At 38.0% G+C, this 23,987-nt stretch overlaps 1 protein-coding gene across 1 annotated transcript in view; it reads right to left on the reverse strand.

Annotated features, from left to right (window-relative positions):
- Positions 1 to 20,618, reverse strand: part of gna13a (guanine nucleotide binding protein (G protein), alpha 13a) — a 30,875-nt gene extending 10,257 nt beyond the window's left edge. Inside the window, exons 1-2 of the mRNA XM_007888598.2 lie at positions 20,089 to 20,618; positions 1,247 to 1,297 (exon numbers count right to left, since the gene is read on the reverse strand). Of these exons, the coding sequence (XP_007886789.1) occupies positions 1,247 to 1,297; positions 20,089 to 20,601 (564 nt within the window). The 5' untranslated portion in view covers positions 20,602 to 20,618. The remainder of the gene's footprint in view (positions 1 to 1,246; positions 1,298 to 20,088) is intronic.
- Positions 20,619 to 23,987: the final 3,369 nt, after the last annotated feature.

Here is a 23,987-nt window from a genome sequence, read left to right on the forward strand (position 1 = left end):
ACTGTTTTATTACATTACAAAGAAAATCATGTTGTTAGCGGGAGGAATTATTCACAACCTTGACACTTCCTCACAAATGACCTTGCACTGTTTTATCAAAGGAACTATGTGTAAATTCAGCTAACTATCTTCAGCTATTCAATCGTGGAGGGCATCACTGCCAACCCCAATCTTATTGGGTTTCCAGAAAAGCTGGGAGTATCACTGAGTAGGAATCAGAAGTGGAAATACACCCTGATATTTTGCAACTGCTAGCAGAGTATTACATGGTTGGTGTTTGCATATCAACGATGAGGGCAAAGTATGTATGGTCCGGTCCGTATCTTATCAGTAAATAGGAAAAGATTTAGTCTATTTAACTACTCTACGTAAAACAGAGCTGCTTCTGTAATTCACCTAATGTCAAAATGCTTAGTTTAAAAGAAAACTATGCTTCAATCTTTGAATTATAAAAACTCTAGTTACATTATAAAATCACAACTTCACAAATTTGTACCAACATAAACATGAATCAATATAAATATACATTGAATATATATGAATGCAATACAAAATATAATGCCTAAAATCAAAATTAACAACCCAATTTTATTTTTTTTTAAAAGTTCAAACATTAATCCTATGACCTGAAACAAAAATCAAGTCAGAAAAGTCCACTTTATATTTATTATCTAATATTCTGAAACCATATACACTGAGTTAATGTAATTGTAAAACCCCAATAAACTGCCTAGTTTGCAAAATGGTTCAAAGTACAATGATCGGGTTCCTGAAACACATGAGTAAGATTGTAAGATTGTAAAATGGATACAGGTTTATTCCTCAATTCCTCACAGCAAATTCCTTATAGTCCTTGGAAAGGTGGAAAGTAAAATGTTGGCAGTTTTCTCCATAGGAAAGGGGTGGTGGGGGGCGGGGAGAGAGGAGAAATCAAAGAGGCAGACTTGTGATGGAAGAAAACTTTTGAAAATAATTATGGATAGTTCAAAAAATTAAAAATATTGAGTTCCAAACACACCTCAAATTGTGCCTTCATGTAAAATGTTTAAAATGCTAATAAATCGTCCCATATCCCACCAAATAGGTTTGTTTCCTTTTGCAGTAATGAAAAGGGAAAGTCAGCTATTTGGTTTTACCTACCTTAAATGAAACAAAATGAAAGCCCCCAACAGGACTTAAAATTCAGGTTTCTATATTTAGGACAGCAAATAAAATATAGATTTGCATAAGAATTACTCAAACTTACCGGGTCCCCTATTCTTTCCAAATTGTCCAGGAAATATTTCACAGATTCTCCCTGCAAAGGAAAAAAAATAATTTAGTGTGACAGGACACATTTAAACAAAAAGCTTTGAAAGAAAGACTAATTTTACATAGAAAGATCAGTAGTATTTATTGAATTAAGGTGGAGTGGCTTCTTAACCTGAGTTCAATTCCAAGCAGGGCGAAACCTTGGGCAAGTTTCCTTACTCCACACGCCTAATAATAATCCCTCCAAAAACCAAAAACAATAAAAATTGGTCATTTTCAATCTACGACTGTTTGTGGGACATTGATGTGCGCAATTGGCTGCCGCGTTCGCCCACAAATATACAGTCAATTCACTTTACAGTGTGTTCTGTGAAGCGCTTTGGGATGTCCTCCCGACGCGAAAAGCGCTATATCAAATGCAAGGATTATTATTATTAACTGTACATTAAGTGGAGAATTGCATTCTAAGTTTTTCACTTATAAATCGATACTTAAATGTGACGACATCCAGGTTCATTTAGAGATTTGGAAGTTGAACAAATTTCAAAATTGCCCACATTTTAGTCTGGAATCTCTCCCAATTTTATTCCAGAAACCGAAAATCAACTGTATTGTAAAACTGTTTATTCACTGCCAGTGGATAAACAGCCGCTCATATTAACTAGTTTTTCTTCTAAAAGGCGTGTGGTCCAGGCACTCTAGATAGATTTTCAAATTCTTTGCCCATCCATTAGCCAGCAGAAGAGTCAAGTGGTTGTGTCAGATCAACTGTAACACATCTTGGGAGAATTTTTTAAATAAAACTTTCATGTCAGTCATCCATTTTAACCTCTTTCTGGTCACCTCCTCAAAATAATTTAATAGGATGCATCTGGTAATTTAAAGAGACACAATGGTCCTCTATGCACAATGAAAGATTTACGTACAACACACACAAGCTTAGACTCCAGATATTAAAATTTTAAGAAAACTGTTAAGAGAAAAGCCTATGTACATCTGAACAAACCAAAATATGAAAAATGATAACCCAAAGTACCAATTTATGGCGAGGTTGTGTTTTTTGGGTCATGAGAAGGGAGGAAGACAATCAACAGTGAGTTATGAGTATCAAATCGCCTACTTATGGAATGACCAGTTCTATACCCTAATATCTTAGCTCTTATCTATGACAAAGACCTTTTTATAGGTTTTCTTCAGTATTAGGTGCAAAGAATCAAATCCATAAAAAAAATGTTTAAATGTCAAACCTCATTCAAAAATTCTTATTTGAATATTCTTACTTTGCATTTTGAGAATGGTACGTGAAACAATTTCAGCTACAAAGGAAGGCCTCAATATGGAAGCATTCTATTTTAACACCTTGCGTCAAAATTAATTGCATATTAAAACCAATTTTAACCACCCAAATTCCAGAGAAATCTTATCCATTCTCAGGATTCCTGTGTAGCAAACAGAACTGAAATGGGACTGAATTAGAGAAGGTTCTGGAATGCAGTTCTACAAAACATAATCAGTATTGAATCTAGGCGGTGTAGAAACAACTAGGATCACTTTATTAGGAAAGCTCATTGACTACTGGACTAAAATACTTGTTAATAGTTAAGATCATGAGTTAGGAATCAGTCTCATCAGGTGAAGGCTAGTGTTACAATGGAATATCTTGCAAAATTGAGTCATTCTGTACCACGATAGGCAAATATGTCATGGTAGTGACAATATCGAGCTGGACAGAAACTGAATGAAAGTTATTCTTCAAGCGCATACAGAGAATCCATCTTACTTCCTCAGTAACCACTGGTATGAGGGTAACAGCAGATTGCATTTCACGAACAAGACTTGCACCCAGGACTCAATACTTCAAATAGTAAACCAAATGAAATGTCTAAGCATTAATAATTATAATATTGATACATAGTCTTGAAGACGCAATAAGTCGCTATATCAAATGCAAGGATTATTGTTATCCTGAACTAGGTATCGAAATCCACTGCTGTACATGGTTCCAAGTAGTTTTATTGTTTGTCAGGATGGGTGGTAGAGGCCGGGTCATTGGATTCATTTAAAATGCAGCTCGATGCAGTGATTGGGGAGGGGTGTGGGGAGGGGTGTGTGTGGGGGGGGGGGGGGGCGGAGTAGGGTTCTGGAGGGAGGTGATTGAATATTGGTACCGATAGACCCCACCCACAAACCTAAAAAAAATACAATCCATATCTTATTTAGCAAAAAATTTTGTGATAGATTTACCCAAATTTATATTTTCATAAAATTCCCTTATTGCCCAATCTCAGTAAGAAACATATTCTTCACCAGAGGAGGCCAGAAACTGTAGAAAACCCGTTTGGACTACTGCCAAAGCAGCTATCAACACCTTGTCAAAAATATATATATGGGAAGAAACATGCCTTGGGAAGAGGAGTAAACATGACAGTTCAGTCAACATATTTGTGAAATGTGTTTCCAGATCTACAGGAATTATCAAAAACGTTAATGATATCTCCAGATAGATCATAAATTCCCATTTCCTGGACATTAAAAAAATTCTTACTGTCCACAGCAGCCACAATCCTAGCAGAGATTTTGCTGGTATTTTACAAGTTTTCCAATTTGAGTCACATCTTAAAGAGCTCATTTCATATACCTCAGCTTCCCATTTTTGCAGGATGACTGAAACCACTTTGCCAAGGGAACTTTTTAGGTACTGGGTACAGAAATCATGCTTAGCTTTCTGGGAGCTTGCAGTGGATTACTTTGAAAAGCTTCAACATTTCAATCTGTCCCACCCAGCCTCCACCACTAAGCTATTTGCAAAGTAAATTTCTAAAAGCTTCTTGGGTGGGAAGAAAGTCTGACAATATTGATTTTGACCAAACAACACATTCAGCAGGAAAGCTACACAGGTATGTAAATTACTGAGAAAGGTTCCTGATAAGTATGCAAATTGTATGCACTCGCATCCCCAGACCAAATACACTCGTTATTTGAATTACACTGATTTGACTAAAATGCTGGGGACTGTGGGGGGTGAGTGTAAATAAACAAAGTTACAATACTTGAATGTTTGAAAACATCAAACATATTGTCTTAATGGTATAGAAAGCAATGTGTAATAAACATTTTACAAATGTTACACCGACATCTAATAAAATATTGACACTAGAGGGGGAAACACAAGCATAATTAATTATTCCATCGATCAGATATTTTTAAGTTTCCACAACATCAATTATTCAGCTAAATAAGAGTTTCCTATATGACCAATCCTTACTCACAGCACCAGTGTTTTAATCTCATATACTGTCCAATTCGATTCTGCAATAATCATGGAACAAGTTTTTTTTTAAAAAAGCTCAGTTGTTTAAATGTAAAGTACACGTTGGTCACCATCTATTGAAATAAACATCAGAATACAATTTCAATTAAGTATAAAACATAATTTAGGTGTTACCACTGAGACTTTGTAAAAGGAATTGAAATAATGTGTAGAGCTCTACAAAACCAAACACCAATAAATCTAAGTGTATGCTTTTCTATTTCTAACCAAATAAAATTCCCACCAGTTAACGTGATTCATTCCTGAATAATATTACTTGAGACTGACAAAAACCCAGATTTTTTAAATCTCATTTTGTCAAGATGCAACAGTTTAACAATGTGGTGACTGACAATAAAACAATTGAATCTTTTTTTAGTCATAGGAATTATGGAGATATCGGAAACTATGGATTATTTATTTGAGCAGCTTTCTTGTGGAAATGCATTGTAGTTGCTCATTAACCTATCATCTGGGTGACCGATAAAAGTATACTCCAAAATCCTTTTGGTTCCTTGGTCATGTTACCCAGGCCAGTCAATTATGGCCTGATCTGGATGTAAATAATCCTCCATTTCCTAAATTTGTTTTCTTTTGCTTGCATAATTATCTGCTTATTACAGCAATAGGTCAATATTGACAACATACTGGTACGTTTTTTTAAAAAATGTTCATAATCAGTGCAGCTAGGCAGGACTGGTTTCCAAGTCTGCCTTGATTTTGCATGGCTAATTTTTCTTCCCCTAAAATTCCTAACAAAGTTGTCTGCTTTACTTGTCCAATGATCGCTTTACAAAAAAATGGCTGCTTTTCTACTGCAATTAACTAACCACCATTGAAACATTTTTCCAACTGGTATACTGTCAAGTAAAAGCAGTTTCCCCTAAACAAGTTACTGTAATTCAATTCCAAGGAAAAAACAGGTTGCTAAAAGATGAACTGTAGGCATCCAATTTACATCATTATATTTTTGTCTCTATGAGCTCCACCCAAGCCTCAACAGGAAATGATAGGACCTAATACATAGTTTTGAGAAACATACAGTTATCTAAAGAAATCTGAATTTTGGTTTTATCACTCTAAGTTTGAAAGCCTATCCTTCTGAAGTAGATAAATTGAGAAATAATTTTAAGCAAAATATTTACAGTCAGTGCAATCAAGCTTTTTACATGAACTTCTGTGGTGCAGTTCACCTGAATTTCATTGGAGAATGCTAAAACTGCAAATCAAGACTTTTTATACCAGTTTTGAACTGTATCGCAATAGAAAGTGATGCATATTGGGCAGCTACACTAAATACATTGATAAAGTAAATAAATTCACCCACAAAATATACAGTCACTGCACTTTACAGGATATTCTGTAAAGTGCTTTGAGAAGTCTCAATGACATGATAAGGCTCTATATCAAATGCAAGGAATATTATTACACTAAAAAGAACAACTCAGTCAGTTTTGGTCATTTATTTTGTTAAGTTTGGCCAGCTATTGCTGCTTTAAGTGCAAAGGGAACAACATCACAACAATGTATATATTATACTATGGAACCATAATTTTGCTTTAGTTGCAATAGTTACCCTTTTTAAAAAAACATCATACTTGCCAAAGCCTAGGGAAGACAGGGACAAGTTGGCAGCAGCAACCACAACATACAGTATTTAAAAAAAAACAGCTAAAACAAAGCAGTGGCTGGTTTCCAAAATAAAACTATCAGTGTGTAAAACAAGGAGTGAATTGGGCATATACACATCACAAGAAGGAGAATTGAACAAAACATGTTTCCATAGAAATGAATTGGAACACGTGGAGGAGGGAGAAGAAAGGAAAAGACTAAGTTTTACATTTTACATTAAAGCCCAGAGTTGAATTCATTTCAAATTCAATTAAAGTAACATACTTGTTGCCCTCTGTACTTATCTAAGATCGGCTATAGACTCAGTAAATGATCCACTCCCCCACCCCCGTATTTGATACAGCGTCTTTTCCGTTAGGAGCACGGCTCAATGCATTTGACGGGATTTTAATAATAATTCTTAAATTTGATATTAAATTGGCTGCATTTTAATATCAAATAATCCTTGCACTTGATTTAGCGCCTTTCAAATCAGGAAACTGTCTCAGGATTTAATGTTAAGTGTAATATTTCACCCACAAATATACACCCAATTCACTTTACAGTATATTCCGTGATCCACTTTGAGGCGTCTAGAAGATGAGAAAAGCAGTATACCAAATGCAAGGATTATTTTATTATCATTTATTAGTAACTGTGCATTTTGTAGACAAACACAGCAGCCAATTTCAACAGCAATCTCCTACAAACAACATTAAGTGAATGACCACAGCAATATGACGGCATGCATTTTGTGGGCAAAATATACAAGTGGTTAGAGACTTACAAAAAAAAATCACTAAGTTAAAATTGGATTTTGTAGACAGGCCACAGGTTGAATTACAGCAAAATAACTTGTGCAACCTTCAAGATAATATCTCCTTCCATCACAAGTTGTAGTTACAGAGCTCATACGGGACTTATATAAAACAAATCGGGCACTCCAGCACTTGTGAACAGATTGCCTTGGATCCAAGGTAGGTAATTAAAACTTGAAACTATTTTTTCTAACAGAATTTAAATCTATACACATATCAACAAGGATGCATAACACAAAGCCTACGTTTTACCTTACCAACAAATTTTAAAAAGGTGCTTAACATTTACATGTGTAAAATTAATGAAATAGAATAAACACCCCAAATTTGTTGCTCATCACTTACTGTAGTTTATCTGTAGCAGCTGTTGATCAACTTATGATGTTAAAATAATTTTCTTTTTTCTAAAACAAGGACAGTTTCTGTGTAGAGGAGAAACTCAGTTTCTATTTTTAGACACGTGTGTTGCAACTTTTTACATGCAACTCTACTGTAAGGTCATGAATGGAACCACAATTCACTTAAAACACCTCTGGTTAACCAGTATTTACAATTTAATATTGTATACTGCTTAAACCTGTTGCAATATATTGTGTTTTTACAGCAAGCTAAACACATTCCAATCCAAACTTCAATTACAGTTCTCTAAACTCCAAACTTATATGCTGCTAAAGACTTAGCTGTGTATGTAAGAGTCAATTGGTAGAACAGCTAGAATTCACCGGCCAAGTTTAAATTAATATTTTGCTTTTTAAGAGAAAAAAAAACTAAGTGAAGGCAACAGCCCTTATGCCAAAGCAAAGCACCCGAGGGTTCTCCAATTCAAACAACATGCTGGTAATCCCCTTTCTGAAAACCATCGTTACTGCTGACTACACCGCAAGGCCCTGCACGCCTCCACTCAGACACACAGCATCACATTTCCTCTGTACTTACACTTCCTGTACATCTCAATAGAAGCCTAGATTCAAAATGAAATATAGGGCAAATAAAACCCACACCGGGTTTACAGATTAGCACCAAAACATAGTCGTTTTCTCATTGCTCTTATGTTGTAATTTGCTAGGAAAAAAAAGAGGCTTTCCTTAAACTCTTCAGCATACTTATTGAGTGAGCATTTTTAACCTCTAAGGAAATCCAAGAGAATTGGCTACAGTATACCAGCCCAAACATTGTCCAAAGAATGAAATAAAGACATTATCTTGTGCTGTTTGTTAAACTAAGACTGGTAATCTAACATCACAAGAAAGGTACAGTTAAAGAAGACCCTCTCTTCTAGAATACCCAACCCATTTTCTTCTCAACGCACTGACAAGCTATTTCTTAAATGAGTCCAGTGTCCCAGCCTCCATCATCTTTCCAGGCATCCCATCCAGCTGTTGATTTCCCCCAGTTTAAATCTACATATTGAACTTTGCTTGCAGATTTAGTGGTAGATATTAATAATAATTTAATTGCAGATGATAACGTAAGGTTTGCTTAAGTTTATAATTACGTGCTTTTTCTGCAACTGAGTTGATTTGTTAGAAAGAATGTAATAAGCTGACCAGTCACTCATTGTCTCTTCATTTTATGTAAACAAAGTGTGGTCAAGTTGTTCCATTTTTAAATAATTCTCCCTGAACATACATAGGCATTCCTTAACACGTCATGTGATGCAATCAATTGCGTCTGCGCTAAATTGGCATGGATGTCATGCTAATGACGATTATTTTTGTTCACCCCTAACTGATGACATTTACAGGAATGTTAAACCACTTCTTTGTATGTTTCCTCCAACAAATTTCCCTAATTTTGGAATTGGGAGCTTCTGAGAATTTAATGTAACAAACAAGCAACGCAGCAAAATGTTTGCCATCAATCTGCGGAATCAGCAAGGGAGTATTCAGTCATATGAAAGGTTACACAGCTAGCGCAATCTCTTGTAGTTATGGAACAAAGATTGTAAAATATTCAGGAAGTGAACTTTCATCTCTTGTTTCTATCATACCACACAGACCAAAATCCATGCTTCTTTGTTTCAGGAATTCTAAGGTTGGAGATTATTTACTTGTGGCATCAACATTTTATATCAACAACTTCGTACATACCTCACCCTAGGCGAGTGATCAAACATGGGACCACCTGGGTTTGCATGGCTCAATTAAAGAAACTCATGTAAAATGTATCAACTAAGAAATTAGGATGTTAGCTCAATACTTTCTAATTTAAACAGCCAATAAAAGGTAGTTGTATGCACACACAATTGTGGAAGCATTAATAAACAAAATTAAAGGCACAGCAAAAGGCCTTTGCAGCTTATGGATTAAAAATCACAATGCTGCAGTATCCATGACTCAAAAATAATTTGGAGGATCCAACTAACGCCTTTTCATAATCTATCTGCAGACTAAAAAGGGGAGAAAAGCTTTAAGAAACAAGACTTTCCACCCATCACAAACATGCAGATTTGCTTCTGGCAAGTTGCAAAACTCTTGTTTTACCAGTACTCTAGTTCCATCCTCCTTGCAGCAGCAAGACGCAAGCAACCTAAGCAACAGGATGCAAGCAATCTAGGATTCAAGAACAAAACACATATTCCATTGCGGTGCATCATTTTACATATTGGTGTTGTGGTACATTCATGAATATCCTTCCAGTTAAAAATATATTGATTTCAAAAAGGTTCTGCTGCCCCACTAAAGCCATCACTTAAGAGTTTGGAAAAACAAAGGCGATACTGCAATTTTCCTAGTCTCAGAACATCTGAGGCCCATCGTACAATCTCAATCTTGCTTTAACAGTTGAGATGTATAATTTATCCTCTCTTTATCTACTCGCATTCGATTTTTTATCGATTAGTAAAATGAAAAACTGATTGGTTTGATTCTGATAGAAAAGTTCAAACAGCTCAAGGTATTGAGCACATGACAGAAAGGTCATTCCAGGCTGCACTTCTGACACTCATAACAACAAACTGTATGGCTTAATACTGTAATGGTTATTGTTCCTTCAACAAGAACCTGTATAAAATAACTGTAAATAAAATAACAGAACAAACCATGGCATGCTTTACATCACTTGTGATACAATTTATGGTAAGCCATTTTAGGTGTATCGCGAATTGAGGCTTTTAATTACAAAGACCACAAATTAAGTCACAAGCACCTTTTTTCTGCGTAGTTGTGAAAAAAATATCGTACGATGTAATCTGACACTTCCGTGTATTAGAACGTTTGAGATTTTAAGATTCAAAAAAATGTTGCAAACTGATCAACTATCAGAGAGAATATGACGATGTCCAACTCTGAGCGACCGCAATATGACACAACTCTCTTGACTGTGATGAAACACCATCAAATTGAGAAAGCACTCTGCAATACTTAATACACATATCTACAAGGCCTAAATATTTGAAGACATTCTAGATTAGAGTTAAACTGAAGAACATCTTCTGAATTTGAAATAGCTGTTAAAAAGATTGTTCACAGAGTTGTGGTGGCAGTACATGCAATCAAGATATTCAAAGCAAGCACACATCCAAATGGCTCACAATATAAGGCAGCAGGAAACGTGACAAGAAGAAAGAATCACATTTTCATTGTTTAGGGGGTGGGGGGGGGGGGGGGGGACATCACAAGTAGATATTCAGATCATCTCAACATCTTTCGCTTCACAGCCAGCACTCAACAAATTGTGAGCGCTTGCAATCCTGTCACCCAGTGTAGTTAAGACAATCTACAAGTGAGCAGTAACAGTAGGCACTAGAAATACAAGTGGAAAAGGAATGGCGACAAGAAGATATAAAAAGGGAATACATTATCAAATCTGTTTGTTCCTCTGAAAAATGAAAGATTTTTGATTGGTGGATCATAAATCGGTACCCTTGGCTGATTCTTCGATTTCTGACAGAATTACCACCCTCCAGATGAGGGGAGGATGGGGTAGAGTAATTTTCTTGTGCCCGTAGAATTCATGTGAAGTTCTGTCTGGTTGGATATTCTTAAGCAAGGGGTTTCCTCGTGCATCAGATGTCTAGCTGAACAAAATAACGGAGGTGCCTCTGATTTCACCTTCCCTAGTGCAGAGCTTCACACTCTCCTTAGTCCCTTCAATTCGAAATGTATGGCAAGCATAACCCACACTGCACAATGGATATGCAATACGATAGCATACAGGAAAAGTATTAAAAATGGCAGTGTTAACATCTTAAAAAGGTAATACTGGCACAATACTTCATGTTAGACCAAAATCCCAGTGACGATGGATACATTTTCACTCGATCTGGGATAGAATAAATAAGTTTAAAAAGCACCATGAAATAACACCATGCTGCAATCACAAGCCAACAATGTTTTATTTTGTCTTTTTCATCTCATTAGCCAGAGAAAACAAAATTGGGGATTGAATAAAATTTCCCAAGATTGAGTGAAATTTGTTGGTAAACATATTTTAATACAATACCTATTAAGTGCTAGAAAAGTTTATTGTAGTTTATACTCCACCCGCTTTTCGTATCCTTATTAAACTCTTTTCTCTCTTTATTTCCATCACAGACTCTTCCTGGTCAGAAAATGCCAATTAAGTGCAGCACTTCAATTTGAATCCATAAACAGGCCAGAAAAGAGAATTGTCAAAAGGGATGACTGGAAAGAAAAGTCCCATGTCCAACCCACTCCAATCCTACCAAGCAAAATTGTTCCTTAATATACATTCTCTCTCCCTCTCTCAATTAGTTGTCTGAACAATACATCATTAAATAGCCAAATCCCCAAATAACTGTTTTGAAACACAAGTAAGAGTTGTGAACTATGACCTCAGCAAATATTTTTAAAAAATCAAAGTCCTATTGTATGTTGTGGGCTCTATTTAAAAAAAATGAAAAATTAGCCAAAACAAATGTTTTATGCACTTCAATCAGACTGCTAAATATATTTAGGTTTAATGCAATGACAGGAAAGGTTTGATCAGCAGTTTTGAAATAGTAAACAACTTAAAAGCTGACCAACAAACAGGAAACTTAATAGGATACATTTCAGTGGAAAACGTAACCTTCGACTAAATTACACCACAACATACTGCAATGTTTCCCCTCCCTCCCCTCTTTAGAGAATAACACACACTACCCAGGACTCCAGCACAAAGGTGGGTATCCAGGCTAATGCTTACCTTCTAAAGATGCAGAATCATTTTACCTGTGTATAGACACCTAGAAATCACCGCAGTACGACTCCAAGACCAAAACGGAAATATCTACACACATGCAATTTCTAGAAACATTCACCACCCTTCACAGTAATTGCACAGTTCAATGTGATAAGGTAGTAGCTATACTGCTGTCATTTCAAAGGGTCTAGGAGCAAACCCTGGCTGATTGTCCCTTCCACTAGTAAGGGCAGATCATAGTACAATGAAAAAACTCTTTGAGCCATCTGGAGAGCTGCTTTAGGAAAACAGGATTGCACATGATCAGAAAATATTGTGATCCATCTGGCTGGTCTCGAGAAAGTGAAAAAATGCACACACAATTACTGCTCACATCCCACAGCACTATCTAATTTCCTCTTGAATTTGCTGACAAAAATCTGCCTCCATCCACTCTGTGGGTAGTCCATTCTATGTATTCACCACTGTGTGTGATCAATTCTAAATTATCACAATATCTTTTGAGCTTGTCTTCCACTTTATAGAATCATAGAATTTTACAGCACAGAAGGAAGCCATTCGGCCCATCGTGTATGTGCTGGTTCTTTGAAAGAGCTACCAACTAGTCCAACTTCCCTGTCCATAGCCCAGCAATCTAATTCCCTTTTGACAGCTGTTATCAAATCTGCTTCCACCGCCCTTTCAGGCCGTGCATTCCAGACCATAACAACTCTCTGGGGGAAAAAAATTCTCCTAGTCTCCCCTCTTTATTTGGAAAAATGCAAGTACACTATTCCTATGCTCTCCTCCCCCTCCACGACTTGTACATCAATTGTCATGGATGTTGCACTTATTCTATTTTATTTGTTTACATAGCAAACAAATGTTTAATAGAGCCCTTAAGCAGACTCGCGTTACATGGGTTTTGTATTTTGCGAGGCTGGATCCTAGAGCACATTACATAAGAAAACTGGTATTTCTGATACATCTACATAAACTGTTGCACAAGATGAGTCTGTTACAGTGACTTTCAGAAGAGCTGAACGTCTACAATTAGCATCGGTAGCAACACAACTGAGGAAGCCTGCTTGGTTCAGCAACTAGTAAATGTGTTCTTCCCCCCGCCCCCCCAAGGTACAGAAATCTGTTACGAGGTACCAAAGCTGCCAAAACCAAATCCTGTCACATAGCGTGAGAGTATTGCAGATTCAGATGAGATTACCACACTGATTTAATACTATAGAATTTTCATAACAAGAGGTACAGAATTAAACTTGTGCTTAAAGGGTCACAACAAAGATTGCTCAAATCCACATTGATGCTCAGCGCACTTTAAATGGAACATTCTTCACTGACAACTAGATTCTGTTCCCTAAACAAGCAGTACATTAATTTGCTTTTAGGATGCATCACCCTAAACTATTCAGCACAAGTACAAGCGAAACGACCTCCAAGGGGTAGTCTTGCAGTTGTTCCAAGTACTGTATTTGTTTATTGCAGTGTAACCTCCAGCTGGCATGTCTAAACTGCTTGTGCATGCTGCATGTATACTGGAATGAAGAGAGGAATGCAAATGACTAGCTTTATTCTTTACAACTTGGGACAGTATTTACTTGTTCATGTTTTTAAAAGCTGCAACTGCATTACATAACCCTCTTTTTAAAAAGTTTGTGCAATTCAGAATACAAAAATACTCAAAATAAAACACTCTCTGAAATAATCCTTGTCAATGACTATTGAAGTATACTGGGACTAGACCATAAGAACCATGTGGAGTGTTAAGACTCAGATTCTGATTACATAGCCATAACAGATTCAATCATTTGTACTTAAGATGCTTTACGGTATAATTAATCTAATTAGTAAAGTGGAATCGGAAATAACGAAACAGAAAAGACAGCAATTAGAAAGAGAAAAATGTGATTAATACTTGTAATACTTGTAGACTCCGTCCTGCGTGGAGGGTGCTATATAATTCCAAGTTGCTGTTGTTGTTTATCTAGAACTGCCTAAAACCACAAGTTAACAAGGAATACAAAATGCAAACATACTTTTAAAATAGAGTTTTGTTGGAATAAAGCACAACAACAACTTGCATTTATATAGTGTCCTTCATGCAGCATAGCGTACAAGAGTGCTTAACCACCTTTTCACACAAAACATCAGTAAAATTCCAAATGGAATGCTGAAAGATGAAATGTGGATCTATATTCTTGAAATATTTTCCTGTACCCCTCAGTGCTTTTTCCTGAATGGAGGTAGTGATTTTAAAATTCCCGCCAGATGCATTTTTAAAAATATTATAAATATCTACATGTATACATTACAAACTTGCTTTTCAAAAAAAGGAACTCAATTTACATTTCTCAAAAGGTCTGGGCTTATTCTTGAAATTTACAGATTATGCAGATCAACTGAATTTTTAAACAGCTGCAGAATTGTTGGCAGAAGACAGGAAACTGATCTGCAACATGGCTGTTCTGAAAACTGTGCCTTCCTCCAACATTACTCATCTCAGTAATACTGCCCAACCCTGCAAAGGGAAGTGATTAAACTGGTGACTGAAATGCAGCTCTGCTACAAGCATCTTAATTTTCCAACAATATCAAACTATGCTCGGATCACAGCATCAAGACACGACCTACGAAACTGAATATAGGCACGCCCACAGAAATCCATGAAACAAAACGCACTACTGAAGGCAATGCCTCAAGAGTCTACTACCTCACCTAAGCTGCCATTCTTCACCTGACAGCTTCGGCAATGTATTCTACTGTGGAGAGAACCACAGACAAGTCCAGTCCTGCCCTCACACAATACCATACGCCAAACATGCAATTTTTCATCAGGAGCAAATGGATAGCAAACAGTAGTGGAAACCCTGGATTTTACTCTCAAGCCCAAAACCAGAAACCAAGGACTATTGTGGAACCCCATTAATGCCCTCAGCCGAGTTTGGCTAACTCACAATAGGTTACAACAATCTTATTCTGAAAAAATGAAAACTTTTAGGCAAATTAATTGCACTTTTTTTAATCAATAAGGTGAAGACAATTATTTAAACTCAAATACTTCCAATCTGTCATCTCAAACTGATCTCAATCCTAAGACTCTTGTTAGTAATAATAATAACCCTTGCATTTGATATAGCGCTTTTTCATCAGTACATCACATTAAAGCTACATACATTTTCTTTCTTCAGCCAAGCCAACGTCTAACTGAAAGTTTGTCCAACGTTCAGGCTATTATCACGTTGAAATAACACTACTTTCACCCCTCCCCCATTGCTCAGTTGGTAACGCTACTGCCCAAGGTGCATTTGAACTGTAGGGGCCAAGGAGGCCTCGGTTCATGCTGATTTAGCCATGGGTCATTTGGGCTGTATAATTGGCAAGGGTTCCACTTTAGATCCCTGTCAGTGATCCTTCTGGAAACCCCCCCCAAACAGGTTGATCAAGCTCAGCTCTAATCTCCCATATTGTCACATGGCCTGTGGATACTTCCTGTATTGGCTGACATATGAAGAAAGGTCAATTTGATCCGGTATCAGAAGCAGCCGAAGAACCCTGGTATCCACCAGCACCTACAGGAGAGGAAGAGAGAAAACTGGAGGGGAAAAGAGATCTTGTGCACCCATTATACTACGCTGAAACTTAATAAAATAAAACAGCTGGACTGCAGCTGTGCAGAAATTTCATACGCCCACCATTATGTTTAACTGAAATGCTAGTGACAAGGAATTAAGTACTTTCCCCAATACCTCTAAGACCAAAACTTAAATTCAGCTTAGATGGGTTGATATTTTATTCCAATGACCCATCCATCTATTCAATGATCCCCACCAAAAAAATGGAAGCATCCAATCCTAGTGAATTGCAAAACATGCAGGACACCAACAAACTTGATCCAAGTTCCTGAACTCTTAAGGAGATAGCCACCTAGAATTCCACTTTCCAACCAAAACCCAAATCAGGAAAAGATTTACTATAACCTTCCACAAAGTGATATTTCATAAAGCATTCTTTATAATTCAATATGTAAATTAGGGGGTTGCAGTTTTGGGTTTCAACTTAATTCACTGGTTTAGAATTAGCAAGTTTGAAGCGCCAGAGGTAGCCATGTTTTAAACACAAGGATCAGCAGTCGAGTCTGACTATCCTTTTGTTAAGCACTTGTGAATTGGAAGTTCTATTCAGAGTTTGGTTAATTTACAAAACAGATAAATTCAGTCGAATTTGCATATAAATCAAAAGGTCCTTTTGTTAACTGAAAAAGTTATCTGAATCATTAAATTAAACTACTGTACTTTGGACACTGAGTCCAGTTCCCAGTGGTAGGCAATCGTATCACAAAGCATTCATTAAATTTAGGATAGTCACTAAGACATACCATGAAACAGGATACAAAGAAAAGTCACAATGATGCAGCAGTTTATACTGTCAAGAGAATATTATGGCATAGGAACAGACTATTTAACTTATAAAATCTACAGTTTTATTTTCCTCAACATAAACCACTCTAAAAGTTCTTTACAGTACATCACTGGAAAAATATACACCAATATAATCTATTTAGCTTTCATTCTTAATCAATTAGCACACCCTGCTCCTTGGCAGACAGTCTAATACATTTTTAAATATGGCAATGGGATCAATTTGAATCATGGGTTGAAATCTGCACGTACTAGAAATTAACCATTAAAACTGCAGAAGTCAAAAATTAGAAAGCAACCAGATCTGAATGGCTAATGAAACATACTTCATACCAGTGTCTTCAAAAATTCGAATTAAAAATGCTCACTTTAGATGAAATGCTATTAATATTTCTGGACGCAATTAAACACTCAGAAAACAAATAAAAGTAAGCAATATTTCACAATAGTTGATAGGAAACGACTAAAGAAAACTAAATGTCACATATCAGTAGAAAACACCCACCTTTTGATTGAAAAATGTTTTAGTAATTCTTACACCCACATGGAAAATGTTCCATGAATGACATTACAACTGATAAAACCGGCAGTCGAATCACCAATGACCTAGAAGCAAGCCCTAAATTTACATATTTTCTGTGACAGTGAGTGTATTCCCTGATATAGATGTTAAGTACCCAAAACACAGACCAATGTTTAGTCAATAAGGTTCCTCTGGGACACATGCATTCCCATTTGAAACAAAGAATGGATAGTCTGGCTCTTCTGTGTCAAATAAAATCTGAAATCAGGATTGGTATGAAGAAACAACATTTGAAAAGTGGACAGACTAAAGTGCTCTGAAATATGGGTTACATATGAAACTTTCCCCCTCACGAGCATTCGTACAAATGTACAGCAAAATCTCACATTGTTCCATTCCACTGAAACAGTTCCACTGAAGTTTCTTATTTCGGTGTACATTCCTGAAGAATAAAATCAACAGCAGCCTGAAGCAGGTAAAAGATCTGTTCAGATATGTGCAACAAGTAACAATGTTTTGAGTAAATTGTTTTTACTTTTGCAAAAACAAGGAATAGAGGCAAGAACCTACTGAAAGCAATTTAAAAGGTTCCCTTCCTTATTTTTCCTATTACAGCTTCTTGCCTCCGTGCTTCCTCCTTCAGCCAGAAGGGTGGGGCATTCATGGTCCAAGTGCTTCTCCCCAACTGCTGCAGATGCCACTTCAGCTGAAACACTTAACATATCGTTCGCCTTTTTTCCCTTACACTCTACATCCATATCCCACATTAAAAAAAACTCCTCGTAGCAAAACTGCTGAACCTACCGATTTAAAATAATTAAATTATATTAAATCAGGTCGGCATACAAAAAGGCCAGACTATTTTAACATATCCAAGAGTAAGCAACATGGTCAAAATGTAGAACAACAAAACTTAAATATCATCTTTTACATCCCAGCCTGATTTTGCGCAGTGTCATTCTGATTATCAGATCAGCATTAAGGTCAAACTTCTTCTTTAGTTTACAATAAATAAACCAGTTGAAACAGATCATTTTATGCTCATCTAAAATAGGTGCCTTGGCACCTCAAGCAGCATATGTACTTGGTTTCAAACAAGATCAGGAGTCCAAAGGCCTGAATTGATTGTCAATCCAATTCACTTACCTTGGCTCAGTTGTCAGCTCTTGACCAAATCAATGAAGAAAGTGCTATGCACAAGTCACCAAATCAGAATTTAGGAAAAAGTGGGAAACTTATCTCAGTCACACACTTACACGTCCAATCACTCAGCCTAAATCAAATCACACTCCTGGATTATTTGATTTTACAAAGCAGCTAATTCAAGAGATCGAGAAAAACCATGCAAAATTACAGCAAAAAAAGTACAAGAAACAAGTTAATTTTGGTTATTTTTCTGAAGCATTCTGTTCAATAGAATGGGAACAATTGTCTTGAAATATAGCCCAGAATATTGTTATTCCAACAATATCTTGTGAACAGCTACAGATGTTTAAAAGCTTCAACCAATTTTGGAGATGTAACTTCCCCTCACCACACGTGTTTTCTAATTATCCACCTACTCAAAAGAAATCCCTCTGCAGTAATAACATGCAAGATCAAAATCACACACACGTCAGAACCCCACAAACTGTAAAACATGTATGCTCTGCCAAGTGGAGATCCCTCAGTTTGAAAATTTGATTTGTATTTCAGTTAGGGTAAAGGCAAAAGGATATTTCTTTAGCTGTTATGATATATGCTCCTTCTAAAAAAAAAGTCACAGCAGCTTTCAAATTGGTCAAAACAATTAGGGCGTAAACTGATAAACCCCAGTTTTATTTAAAAATCCTAACGCTTTTATGAATTGCTTACACGCACAATAGACTCATTCCCTTAGATCAAATATATTTTACAAACAGAAATTACTCAATGGTTGGGTACCAATATAGAAATACCTGGTCTTAGCCAAAACACTGGAACAATGCTGGACTGAAAGAGAATTTGTCAAGCCTGAGTTATAATTTGTGATCAAACATACTATCTAGTCACTTAAATGATGCTCTGCAAATATAAAAGCTCTCCTGTGCTCTTTATAATGTAAAAGCCGCCTAAGGCGATCATTTGTGAAAAGTACCACAGTCATCTCCAAGTATTTCTAGATAATTTATAGCAATCTAAAGAAATAAAGAAACTTAGAAAATGCTCTTTCAATTCCAACTCTGGAAAATGGCAATAACGTGATCCTGTAGTCCTCAAAACAATTTACAAAATGATGACTTTTTTTAAAAAAAAGAAAGCAGGAAATATTGAACCCCACTCACTCTTCACTACAATTCTGTACCAATACCGTATGCAGATGCACTTTGTGCATTCTTACCTGCGTTCTCCCAATTCTGAAGAGCAGATTGTGGCTGAACCCATACATCAGGGTTCTAAATTGCTGCTAAACACACCGACACAGGACTGATAAACTGACACCCAAAAAAAATAGTTTGACCATTCCCCCCCCCCCCCCAAAAAAAAAAATAGATGGGAATCGACAAGTGTGGAATAATAATAATAATAATAATCCTTGCATTCGATACAGCGTTTTATCACGTCTCGTCGGGACGCCTCGAAGCGCTTCACCGAACACACCGTCAGGTGATTCGACTGTAAATTTTTTTTTCGGGCGACACTAGATTTCCAACAGTAAGAAATTCGCTAATCTATGATTTAAAACGAAGTTCAGGTTGAAGCCTGTGAAACGGCCTTTCTCCCTGTACCCCCCCTCCCCACCCCCAGCACCCCACCCCACCCCCCCCCAGCACCCCACCCCTCAAAACACCGCACACGCGAGAGCTTCGCTCAGCACACACCCTCTTCAGGAAGCCACTTACTTAACTTCGCCGTACAAGCAGCCGCTCCCCCCCAATCCCCCGCCCACCCTCACTCCCTCCTCAAAAAAAAATCAAACTTTCGTTAACAGTCCCCCCCACCCCACCCCCCCCCACACACACACACCCCTCACTCCCTCACAAAAAAACTCCCAACTCACCAGCTGAAACTCCCGGCGTCGGTCGTAAGCATTCTGGATGCCGCTGTCCGCCCACAGCGCTCTAATGGCCGACAAGTAGTTCAGGAAAACCCGCGTCTCCATGAGGCCTGCCCCAGCCCCGGTCAACGCCTTGGTGTCGAAACTCATGACCAGCTCGCCGTTCTGCTGGTTGCCCGGGTCCCCCCACGGGATGCGGAGCTTCTCCCTGGCGTCCACCAGGACGCGGATTCCCTTCAGCACGTTACTGTAGATGGTTCCCCTGAACTCCTCCTTGGCCTTCTGGTCGAAGTCCTGCCCGTGAATAATTCGCATCTGCTTCAGGAAAGTGCTTTTGCCGCTCTCGCCGGCCCCGAGCAGCAGGATTTTCACCAGCCGCCGGACATAGGTCTTATCCCGGGAGATGACCTCGTCGATCTGCTTGCTCTTGCGGAGCTGCTCGGCCTCTCGCTGCGAGAGGACGCAGTTCGGAAAACAAGCGGACAGCAGGGAGCGGGACGGCAGGAAATCCGCCATCTTTAGCACTCGACAACATACTGAGGAAGGAGCGGGCGGGCGGGCGTGACCAACATCCCGCGGAGGCACGCAGCGCTCGCTCGCGCGCGACGTCACACGCCGGGCCGCGCTTCCGCGGCAGCGCCCCCTCCCGCCCGGAGGAGCGACGTGACATTGCAGTCAAGCGCTCAACAGGTCGAGCACTCCCTTGCATTGGGATCGTCATCATCATCATCATCATCCATCATCATCATCATCATCCTAATGCAGTAATCATAAGCCAAAGGCAAAAATACTGCAGGTGCTGGAAACCTGAGATAAAAACAGAAGTCGCTGGGAACACGCATAAACAATTAAATAATGTGTTACTTATTGTAGCCGCCTGGAAATATTAACTCTCCGTAGATGCCGCCCGACCTGCTGCGTTTCTCCCCCCCACCCCCGCCCCCCCCTGACGACTTCTGTTTTTTTATTGCAGTAATAATAATCCTTGGATATGATCGTACAAGAACGATGATAATTCTCGCATTTGATGTTGCGTCTCATCGCGTCGTTGAGACACTTCATGGATTTTGCGGTAGAGCGTGTGATTTTTTTGTAGGTAAACGCGGAAATTTGCACACAGCAATTTCCCACAGAGAGCTATGAAGTAACTGAATGACCAATTTTATCAAAGGGTTGTTGGGCAGGACAGTAGAAGAAACTCCCTTCTTTTTCGAATAGTGCTGTTGAACCTTTAACGTCCACCTCAACAGGCAGATGGTATTGGCTTAACTGAAGGCACCTCCAATAATGCAGCGCACCCCCATCACTTCATTGGAGTGTCAATCTAGACTGTATCGACCAAACAAAGTAATTTCCCAAACTAATAAGCTAAACATTTCGGATAAGTATTAGATAACCCTGAAAATTTCTAATCAGAATTCCTCCCTGATTCATCAAGTCATTTTCATTCTTTTTCCATGAGAGTTTCAAATGGATGAGATGCAACATTTACCCTTAAATCTGCATAGTTATGTTACCAACTTTTTACTGTATTTGAATGAGTAAATGTCAACAGGCTGAATATATTAGGAAACAGAAGTTACTTCCCTAGTGTTGCGGGAGCTACTGTTATTAATAAGAAAAACCTTAATTAGGCAAGCTCTGCTTGATCACATTTGTTTTAAAAGACAAAAACCCAATGACACTTGATAAAGCCACTGCTCAGTCCAGAATTGAATCATAAAGGCCTGGAAAGTCCCAAATTCAATTCTCGATCTGCGATGAATTAACTGGTTTTGGTGGGGAAGGCACAACTGCCTCCAAAATCATGGGAGGGAAGAAAATAGGCCTAGGTTCCTATTTCTAATCATTACTGAATGATTGCTGCTTGAAAGTTCCTGTGTGTGAATGTCAGGTGAGAACAGAATTAGGTTTCACCGACTCAATGAAATACCGTTTGAAGATTCAAGGTCTGGCTTAGATTTAACCACGTTGGGGACATACCAGTCAGCAGATGGTGAAATATAATTCAAATGTGTTAAATAAAAAGATACCAGGAACACAGAATATATATATATATGAGTGTGTGCCGCATACAAACATATCCGAATACTACTAAATCGCAAAGATGATTGTAGAGGTAAGGAAGGTCTGAGGGTTGGATACAGTCGTGCTGAGCTAACTGATCTTAACCTGGGCAGTGATGGAGATACTCCACGTTTCAGGAGAGAGAAAAGTTGTAGATCCTTCTCCCAAGGACTAGACAAAGATTCATATTGTAAAGTGAATATTGGGGCTTGGCTACAATGCTCCCCATGATTGAGTAGCTCTCTGACATTCACTGTCCAGCCTCATAGATGGCTAATGCCCAGTTCTGGGTGGTACAAGAGGCAGACAGTATCTGTTTCCAACTGTTTGCAAGGATGAGTTGGTGTTCAGGAAAGGAGACATCAGAGAGAAAATTAGAAAAATCAATTCTGGCTCTCCTTATTCACAAAACAGCTGGCATTCTTTTCAAATTCAGTTTGAATTAGGAAAGTTTTATTTTAACATAATTGCATCAGATCTCTATTCGTCCACAAATAATACTGTTTTGAAGCAATGGCTAAAAGAATTACCAAGTGATGTATTTTTTAAACAATCCTTCATTGAATCAGTGGATGTCTCCCATGTTACAAACCCTCGTAATGTGTCATTAGCTGATAGCTGAGGCAGAGTTGGAATACTACAATTGTCCTCAAGACTTCCCACTCCTGAGAATTGTGGAGGAGAAAAGTTGTCAGCTAAAATATATTGAAGTTCATATCAAGACAATGTGTAGTTGTTTTAAACTAACTTAAGGACTTTGAAAACAATATTAAATAATACCTTATTTTCAACTGTATGTTGAAGTATATAAATTCCAATTGTGCACATAGTTAAAACTTGATTTATTAGTGAGCCACAATGTTAGCACAATTTGCTGAAAATAAAAAACATAACATTCAAGTGTAAGTTTACCCTGTCACTGTATACATAAAACCAGTGCTCACTCTGTAACTCCATGAAACAAACACATCATACATGTGGCATCAGTGCAGTACTATGGTTTGTCGTATGCGACAAACTATAGTGCTACTTCACTTATGATCTGCTATAATGTCTCCGTAAATAGTTAAAAACCACAATAACGCATAGTATTGTTGTGCAGTAACTGATAATAAATTGGGACACATACTGAACATCAATTGTGAGTATTATTTAATTAGATTCATGGAGGATAATACTCATACCAGTTCCACAGCTAAATGATGAATCACATTATAAATGCGCTGTCGTGGCGCCTAGAATGCGTTACTTATTGTTTTAGGGGAATTTTGAGATATGAACAGTCATATGAGGTCAGAGATGAGAAACGGCTCGCACGAACATCAAGCGATAGTGCTAAGACTCTCCACTGAAAGAAATTCCAAGAACTTTCTCACCTTGAAGCATCTTAAACCACTTCGAAGTAATAAGTCTTGTTTTGGTCAGGCAGGCGTCTAACACATGCAGAAAGCTGCCACCTGCTTAGAGTATCCAAACTAGACTTATGTCACCTACGCATGGAAATTTCTCTGCGTCTGGAATGCAGTGTACACTCTCTCCCTGGAGGGATGCACCCTGCTTCCCTAAATTCAGAGAGTCCATATCAGAGGCAGGCAGGCGAGAGAGGTGGCGTTTGGAGCGAACCGCCCACAAATATTACAGTCAATTCCCTTTACAGTATATTCTGCGATGAAGCGCTTTTGAGAAGTCTCCAAAGAAGATGCGAACAAGGCGCTATATCAACGCGAGGATTATTGTTAATATGACGATTACTGCAAAAAAAAATTGGGGGGGGGGGGGGGGGGGGGGAGTGGGGAGAGTTTAATCAGTCTGTTTTGTAATAGCAGTATCCCCCC

This window comes from Callorhinchus milii, unplaced genomic scaffold (genome assembly GCF_018977255.1).
Source record: "Callorhinchus milii isolate IMCB2004 unplaced genomic scaffold, IMCB_Cmil_1.0 Scaffold20, whole genome shotgun sequence".
Lineage (NCBI taxonomy): Eukaryota > Metazoa > Chordata > Chondrichthyes > Chimaeriformes > Callorhinchidae > Callorhinchus > Callorhinchus milii.